At 51.3% G+C, this 9026-nt stretch overlaps 1 protein-coding gene across 22 annotated transcripts in view; it reads left to right on the plus strand.

The window, feature by feature from the left end:
- The window catches only part of PACS2 (phosphofurin acidic cluster sorting protein 2), an 80516-nt gene extending 71788 nt beyond the window's left edge, over positions 1 to 8728 (plus strand). For 21 of the 22 annotated variants that reach the window (XM_074596419.1, XM_074596423.1, XM_074596421.1 and 18 more), the window contains 4 exons: positions 627 to 762; positions 4044 to 4270; positions 6177 to 6290; positions 7252 to 8284. In XM_074596419.1, the coding sequence (XP_074452520.1) occupies positions 627 to 762; positions 4044 to 4270; positions 6177 to 6290; positions 7252 to 7370 (596 nt within the window). In that variant the 3' untranslated portion in view covers positions 7371 to 8284. Of the gene's footprint in view, positions 1 to 626; positions 763 to 4043; positions 4271 to 6176; positions 6291 to 7251 lie in introns of all 22 variants that reach the window. The other variant, XM_074596429.1, reaches the window with a different exon arrangement.
- The last annotated feature ends 298 nt before the right edge of the window (positions 8729 to 9026 follow it).

The raw sequence follows: 9026 nt of genomic DNA on the forward strand, positions 1-9026 counted from the left end.
AATGGGGGAGTGCAAAGCTGACTTACACGAAAATAACTGCTCATACACATGGACATGGGGTAGTGCTACGTTATCAATGTGAACTTGTTTTCTCCTCCTTCATACACGCTCACACATGGTCAGGAGTATTATTTTCCCCACCTGTTGGGATTCTTTTTCTTATATTTCTTCACTGTTAAACCCAGATTCCTGTGGCCTGGGTTACACATAAGTTTGTGTGTGGAGGCAGCCCATCTGGGGAATGGGGAGATCCCTGTGATCCACCCAGAGGTATTGCATGCTCCAAGAGTCTCTGGGAGGTGCTGCCCTGTGGTGGTTGTAGGGGGAGATTCCCCAGTTAGGGGTAGAGGCTCAAAATCATCTGGGAGCAAACCCTAGGAGAAGCAGGTGCCGGGTGGGAAGCCCAGGGGAGTGTGATTGTCTGTGCTTGCCTCTTACCCAAACATAGAAAGTCCCGTGGTTTAAGCGCGGAGGTGGTCAGAACTGATGGGCTAGCTGATCTATGTGTTGAGTCTGAACAAAACCTGTGCAGCGGGAGCGTGGGCAAAGAGACTGAGTTATCCCAGCATGCGTGTGCTGGGCTGCGAGACGAACCCAGACAAACAGTTTGACTCCTTTTCTGCAAGGTGACTCTGATGACGCAGCTCCCTCAAGCTCCAGTGTCCTTTCTTCTACCCCACCTTCTGTGTCTCCTGCTGTGAAAGAAGCCTCCCCCACACCACCTTCCTCACCGTCTGTCACAGGCAGCTTCTCATCCTCAAGGTAAAGCATGTTTTGTCTCTTTACACCTCCTTTGGCTGTCTTATCAGACATACACTGGAGAGAGGAAAACTATTCTAAAGGAAAACCCATAGCTCTGCTTTCTTCCTCCCTAGCAAACGCTTGAAGTCATTGCTTTTCCCCTTCACCTCTTTTGCCTCTGGAGTGACTGTGTCCTTGCTGGCCAACACGGAGCTGAGGAGGGCAGAGGGGATCTTGCACCTGATGGGAAGGCTGCACTACTCAAGGGGCAGACACATTTGAACTAGGAGGGGGAGCCTTGTTTCTCACAGTCTGGCAGAAACCCTGATTCTGATGAGCCATTGTGGCAGCCTGTTTGGGAAGGTTTGTGTTCTCCACCTGCTGGTATTTTCCCTTTGAGACTGGATTCCTAAGGGGGAGATATGTAGCCAGAAAAAATACTGACCCTAATACACATGGGTGCTAGCTTAATCCCTCATAATTCTTACAATATGTTTTTAAGGTCCAAGTGACTGTAAAGTCAGTGACACTGTAGGAAGAGCAGGCTTTTCCTCTGTGAGGGGAGAGCTGACAGTTGTAAGGTGGAATAGTGGAATTCTGGTTTCCATTCATGCGTGTGCCTGAGAGCACATCAGAACAGCACCTATAGGCAACATGAAGCTCTGGCTTATCTGAAATTTTTAGCAGTGAAGGGAGGAAACCACTAGAAAACTGCCAGTAAAGAATTACCCAGGCCAGGACTCTGGTTTTGTTGCTACGCAAGAAGTTGGTGTAGCTGTCTGACGCTTTGTGTGCAGTTCTGGCACCCAGAAGCACATGGTGAAGTTAAAGGTTCAGGGGAGCACAGGCAACACGATCAAGGGGACCGAGCAGCAGCCTTGTGAGCGGAGACTGGAAGCACTTGGAGTCTGCAGTCTGGGGGAGGAGGGGGCAGAGATAAGCCACTCAAGTTCTGCACAATCGCAATGGTGATAGCTTTGTCAAATATTGAACTGTACTACAAGGCCTGGGGGCACGCGATGACACTGGCAAGAGGTCAATGAAAAGGGAGAAAGGAAGGGACTTTGGCACACAGCAGGAAAGGCAGATTGAGACTGTGCCCGCCTCTGCTGCTTCTGTGGCAGCAGGATCAGCAGGTAAAGGAGGGTTTAGGCAACTTCATACGCAGCAGATCCATCAATCAATGATTCGATCATCGCTAAAGGATGGTTCAGGGATGTCCCCTCTAACAGCCCTAATCCTGTGATTGTCAGGCTGGGGAAGTTCAAGGGAACGCTCTGCAGTTAGAGACTGGGCTCACATACATATCCAGCTGTCCCTGTTGGAGACAGAATGGGGACCTTTCCTGCCCACCCTAGAGAGCCCTATAAGGACCTTTAACCTCTGACTTCTTAAACTGGCTTGAAAGTTCCCTTTTAACAAGAGGAAATGGAAATGTGGAAGTCCCAGTTTATCAGGTGCCCAGCAACTGGAAGGTGTTAGTGGCCACTCGCCTGTGCCAGGAGGCCCTGTTCCCCTAGTCCTCCTGTTGGCCCCCTGTGATTTGGTGGCAGGAGAGTCCTGTCTGCCCCAAGCTGGTCCCAGCAACAGCTGTCCGGCAGTGCAGTGCGCTGGGGGCTGCACAGGCTCTCAAGTGTGAGCTCTGCATGGGCTTTCCGAAGGTGGAAGTGGTTTGGGAACCTGTACCCACAAGTGAGCCGTGGAGGTGGTACATCTGAAGTTAACACCCCGGCTCTAGGAATCCGGTACTTTTTGGCTTCATGCTGTGTGGTAAAATCATCAAGAAATTAGGAAGTTTAGGTTCAAAATTGTTCTGTCTCCACTCATCTGTGTGTGACAGCACAGGGTGAAAAATTAGCTCATGTATTTTAACCGGGGATGAAACAGAAAATCCTGCCTGGGCATAGTGAACGTTAGGATGCTTTGTTTTATAACTAAGATGGGAAATGTGATGCAAAGGAGCCTTAAAATCCAAAGCTGCGCCTCCAAAACCTCATCCTTAAAGAATCTCACTTCTGAAATTGCCCTGAAAATCCAAAACCTGGTTTTGGTGATCAAAGATGAACTCTGCTTTGTGGCCTGGCTTTCAGCTGAATAAATGGCAAAGAAAAGGAGATGATTTGTTGAGAGGCCCTTAGCTATCTTTGGTTTACCTTGAGAGTTTCTTGTTAGACAGGCAGTGTAGAGGGATGCATATTTCATTCAAAATCACAGATTCCTCTTCCTTAACAATTGCCATTTCTCAAACAGGGGACACAGACTGGTAGATAAATAAAGTTATTTTTTTGCCTGGTACTTGCATATTATTCAACACTCTGACATTGTGTAGGAAGAAGTATAGGCTGTCAACCGGAGGTCTGCTGGATGATAAACCCTGCTCCACTTGGGGTTAGCTAGTGAGAAGCAGAGGCAGGCCAGGGGTGGAATTTCCCAGGCTGCTTGTCTTCCCTTTTCTGACTCCAGAAAGGCTGGCAGTGTGTTTTGGTGATGGATGTCTTTACCACACGATGCGCGGGAGTTTTCAACAGCAGATCATGTCCTGAAATCTGTTGTTTAGCAAACACCACAGGACTGGCAGAGAAATTCCCAGCACAGGAATTCCCCAGCCCGCAGCAGCAGGGCTTGTGGGGTGGATCGCCTAGTGCCAACTCCATTACAGGGACCTGGTGAGAGCAGAGATCCTGTGTGACCTGGTGGAGCATCTGGACAGGAAGGGGAGCAGCTGGTGGCAGAAAGAGCTCATGGTAGAAGTTGGAAGTAGTCAGGGAGGCCGGGAACTGAGCGCCTAACGCTCATGGACCCACCAGCTCTTTCTTCACCCCAGTTCACAGATGATTTTGTCAGTACTGCGCCCGGTCAGAGTCATTAATTCGTCGGAGCTCAGGAGGCCGCAGCAAGGTGCTTACAGCCCCTGTTCCCCACTCAACGAGTGGAAGTGATCTGGGCCACTTCAGAGATTGCCTTTGCTGGCTGGGTCACTGAACTTGGCATCGCATTGGGAAACTGCCTGTCTCTTGCCTTTCCTGCTGCTTGTCCGTGTGGCTGTGCAGCAGGTCAGCTTGTCTCAGCTCATTGCAGTTCTCCGTTGCCAAGCCGATGCCACCATGTAACGTGACCCAGACTTCATCTCTGAGTGATGACTGGTGCTTTTGTGATTATCGAGTCTCACTATGAAATGTTGCTGCCTGATCTCCTAAAGAGCCAGGAGCTTGTCCTCTGACCATCTGGGCTAGAACGGCAACCACTCTGACAAAACACAGATGGGGGAACTCTTGCGGAAATTACCTTCTCTTGTTTTCCAGCCAGAGCCTCGGTGCTGAGTTGATGGGCCTGCAGGTGGATTACTGGATTGCAGCTCCACCCGTGGACAGAAAGAGAGACCCGGAGAAGAAGGACCCCTCCACTACCAAAAACACACTGAAATGCACTTTCCGGTCCCTCCAGGTCAGCAGGTTACCTGCCAGCGGTGAGATTGCCACCACTCCAACCATGTCCATGACCGTTGTGACAAAAGAGAAGAACAAGAAAGGTAAGGTGGACACGTTTAGTGTTGCCAAAGGCCAAGAATGCAATGCTGCTCTCCCTGTTCTGCCGCTTCAGGGCTGCCTCACTTGTCAGTCCTGCATTACAGCACCTCAGTCATATTTTTATCCCCAAAATCCTAGTCTGTCTGTAGATAAGAAGTGACTGCATAAGGTGATAGAGTTTGAAAGGGTGGTTCTTCTTTGTGCTGTAAAAAGGGGATGCGTTCACAATTACAGATGAAGAGATGTGATGGTATAGCCCAAAAGAACAAAGGTGGGGACAGAGCAAGGACATTTGTGGGTGGCTTTCCAGAATGCCATGAGGTACGCTGCTCTGGACAGCTTCCCTTTGTTCCTTGTGAGCCTGCTGGGGCTGGTGTGGGGTGTTGGATTAGGTAAGAGGCAGCTTGTGCCCCAACCATCAGAGTCAGGGCAGACCCTGCAGCCTATACAGCTCCGAGGACATGTGTGCATCCCATCGTGTTGCAGCGTATGGCAGCAGCCCCAGCAGATGTTTTGCTGGATTTGACATGGTGTCTTCATGTTAAAATACCGTTGTCACAGCCGGACAAATGCACCAGCCAGACCTGCCAAGCCATTGCTAGGTGTGCATGTACGTACAAGAGGTGGTGTCACTCAGAGCAGGGCTGCAGCAGTGTAAGCGCTTCTACAGGGGCTCTTAGGTTCTTGCACAGAGTGCTTTGTGGAACAAAAGGAGGGAGAAGAGAAATGCTCTCAGCCCAAAAGCCTCATGTTAACTTTTTTCTTGTTTAGTCTTCCGCTCTTAAGATTGTGGCTTTGAGTTTATTTTCTCCAAAAAAACCCCAAAAAAAAGGCATTTTAAATATTGGCAGTTGATTCTGTATTTGCTCCTTGGTAACGTGAAACATTAGAAACTGAGAACAGGCTCTGTGGAGAAGTATTTTCAAGGAACCAGGGAGGCATTTCTGCACTTAATTCAACTGCCAATAGCTGTCCTTCACAACGTCTTCCTGTCCATGGGCCTGGGAGTCATTCCTGGTGGAAACGGGGGTTTGGAGGGCTCTGAGAGAAGGCCAGCAGAGCCTTCTGGACCTGTGGCCGCAGGACATGGGTCCATAATGCTACAGCCAGGTCACTACTGGGCCAGCATAGCTGTGGCACTGCTGGTACCAGAGCTCCCAGCCCTGAACACACCCTTTTTAAGTGGCATGCCTATGGGGGAAGCAATCCTGAGATGCTCAAAATATTCTTCACTGGGGCTGGCCCAGCCTGGAGCAGTGGTGTTCAACACCACCACCTTTTGTGTAGCCAGTCTGTACATCTTTGCTCATGCATTTGAGCAGTTCTCGGGCGACTGGACCCTTTTTAGCTCTCCTAATGCCTTCCCTCTCCACCACCTGCCCGTAGTTTGTAGTTCGTCCGGCTGTCTGGAGAGCTCATGTTGGGCTGCTGGTGGTGTGCAGCAAACCAGCCTGCAGCTGCATGGGAGGCTGGAGCGCGGTGGCTGCCCAGCACAGCCCTCTGCAGTATGTGGGACTTCCCCCTAGGTGGTGTGGCTGCCCGGCAGATCCCATCGGCTCAGCACAGGGCACAGGCTGGGGACAGCCACAGATGCAGCTGTTTTTTCCCTGGTGTCCCAGCAGAGCAGCAGGAGTTACCCTGAAGGTGCCCTTTGGGGGCTGGGTTATGAGCTGGGAACGCTTTACATTAGAGACGCTTTAGGGCGAAGATGTCCGTGTGTTCGGTGACGGTGCTGAGCGCCGACGTGGTCAAACTCCTGCCAAATAGGGATGATTTTAGGAGCTGAAATTAGAGTTGGAATTTTCAGACGTGAATGTTGAAATTCAAATGCAAAAACCCCAAACAAGTCTTGGTGCAGCTTCTGTGAGTGGCAGAGATTCACTGTGTGCTGGTTTGATTTTCTTCCAGTGATGTTTTTGCCCAAGAAAACAAAAGACAAGGAGTTTGAGTCAAAGAGCCAGTGTATTGAAGGCATCAGCAGGTTGATTTGCACAGCGAAACATCAGCAGAACATGCTGCGCGGTAAGTGCAGCGCTTGCATCCTGTCGGGCTCTGGAGCAAGGCTCAGCTGCCAGCCTTGTCCTCCAGGTAAAGGGCTGACCTGGTGTCCTGCCCCATGCCCTGGAGCCGGCGTAATGGGGGTGTTCCTGCGGAAAATGGCCCATTCCAGCATGTGGGAATGCTTTAATAGGTCTGGGATGCGGGAAAATCCTCCCTTACCTATGCACTGAATGAGGACAAGGGCTTGGGCCAGGCTCCACTCCCCTCCCTGTCGCTCTGTTTCCCTTGCATGTCTGGAAAGTGACGGCGGAGAGTGGTGAGAGGGTGGCTGCTCCTGCAGGCAGGACTGTGGCACAAAGGCATGCCACAGCAGGAGCTGTACGTGCATCCTGCAGGCAGCCCTGAAGTGACTGTCAGTGGAGCTGTGCATCCAGTATCAAAAATATCCCTGTAGCCTGTTCAGTTGATAATCCCCACCACTGTTAAAAGCAGCGGGATCTGCTTGGGTCACCTCCTTAATCCTGGCCCGGTCCCTGTGAGACTGCTGAGCGTGAGGGGTGATCACAGAATGTGTGTCACCTCTTTAGGAGATGCGGATCTCCTGGTTAAGAGCGCCAGTGAGGAGAGACTGATGTCCATCTCTGTAAGAGTGCATTTGCCCAAGAAAGAAAATGGAGCGTGTTTAGGAAATTTGAGAAATTGGATCAGGTGATGCTGAAATCCGAAGTCTGGGGAGCTCCGGTGTCAGTGAGCAATGCTGGGACAACAATCTGAGCTGTTCTCCCTAAACTTGGCCTGCTCTTGAGCCTTTCTCCCTGGTACATGCGGCTATTTACAGTGAGAGCGGCGGGTGGCCAAGCAGAGCGGCACGTACCCTGCCTCCCTCTGCTGACTGCAGGGAGGTTTCTAGCAAGGCTGTTTCAGGCCAGCCACTTCCACTCAGTATTTTCTAACTCTCTTCTCTTTTTACCCTCCCCTGCAGTCCTGATCGACGGGGTGGAGTGGAATGACGTCAAGTTCTTTCAGCTGGCAGCACAGTGGTCCTCTCATGTCAAGCACTTTCCCATCTGCATATTTGGACACTCCAAATCTAACTTCTAGCCGTGCTCGGCGGAGGGACCTTCTGTCCGTCCCGGGGACTGCACACCAGGAGCCAGGAATTGCGTGCCAACGCTGACTCGCGTCGCTCTGCCCTCTCCTGCAGAATTAATTACAGATGTGCTTGGATTACTCTTGAATTACATTTTTCTATTAACTCTTTAAGTTTACTACAAGGGAAGGAAACCCCTTTAAACAAAGGCAAAAAAAAAAAAAACAACCCCAGTCTTAAATATTAGATGTGCTGACAACGTGAAGTCGTGGGGGAGTTGGCAGGAGCAGGCAACCTGCCCAAGAACACCTACCACTTACAAGCAGATAGCTGAGTAACTGCACTGCTTATTAACCTGAGACCTCATTGGTGTGAGTGGGCCGGGGGAGCCGTGGATCAGCTTGGAACAGCTTTTGCGGAAGATCATGCGCGTTCCGGTGCATTTGGCCCCCTCCCTCTGTATTTCTGGGGGGGTGTGGGGGGGGGAAAGATGGCCAGTCTTTCTTCCTGCTGCCAAAGGACAAGAGATCAGCGAGTCTGGAGGGAGCTCAACTGTCCAGTTTGAAAAACAAACCACTTGCAGAGCTAGGGAGATCCGGAGAGGAGATCCCCCTTCAGAGCGTGGAGTCTGCCGCAGGGACGGGCAGGTGTTTGTGCTGAAGCGATGCCTGAGGGTTGGGCAGGAACAGGAATCAGAGAAACACTAGGTGTAAAGAAACTCCAGTGTCCCAGGTCTGTGACAATGACCAAACTGAGCCAGTCACGATGTCCCTGCAGCTGGCTGTGCTGCTGAGGGACACCGCATCAGTGGGGTCGCTGCTATTTACATACTCACACCGATTATTTACCTGTCAATAAAACCTCGTCCAGCCTCTAAAGGGAAAGGATTTTTTTTAATAGCTGCAGATTTTTTTTAATGCTTTCTAAAAAAAAATAAAATAAAAACAAAAAATAAGAGGGGAAAAAAAAAATTAAGTTGCCAAAAAAACAAACCCAGGAAGCTGAGCCGTTGTCTGTGAAGCGATACATCACTGTAGTGGCTGGTGCGGGAGCCAGCCGGGAGCTCTGCATGTCCAGCTGCCTTCCCGTCCATCTGTCGAAGCGCACACGTGCGGTAGCGTGGGCTGCTTTATCTGCTGCCTTTGTCCTGCCCTGACCGCCCCGCAGCCTGCTGCTGTCTCCCTGCTGCACTTCCCCGGGCTGGGTGCCCACCGCCTGGCCCCAGGGACACTGCTGGAGCGCGTTTTTGCCATTTGAACCACCCAGGACCTCTCCTGTAGGGACCCGAGGGACTGTGACAAAACCGAAGGGTGCTGGGGGCGGGCAGCCTCCCCCCAGGCTGCCTTGTCCTGACCTTCTGCTTTCTGAGTACTTCTCCCCTCAGGCATTTCTCTGTGGGTCGCATCCCTTCCCCAGCAGGACATGCTTTGACCCTGGCACGGCATTGCCCGTGCGTTGAGGATTTGCAAGGGGGGTTCGGTCCCAAGGCACGGCAGAAGCTATAGCTGGAATCAGAGAGGATGAAGCCACCAGGTTCTCTGTCCCCCTCAGGCAGCAAGATGACCTGGGAGATGGAGGAGTGAGATTTTTTTAGGTGTCTCGCACTGTTGGCTTAGCTCTGGCTGCACTTGTGTACACCTTGCTGCTGCCAGGGTGTGACAAGCCGC

The sequence above is a fragment of the Larus michahellis genome, chromosome 8 (genome assembly GCF_964199755.1).
Source record: "Larus michahellis chromosome 8, bLarMic1.1, whole genome shotgun sequence".
NCBI lineage: Eukaryota > Metazoa > Chordata > Aves > Charadriiformes > Laridae > Larus > Larus michahellis.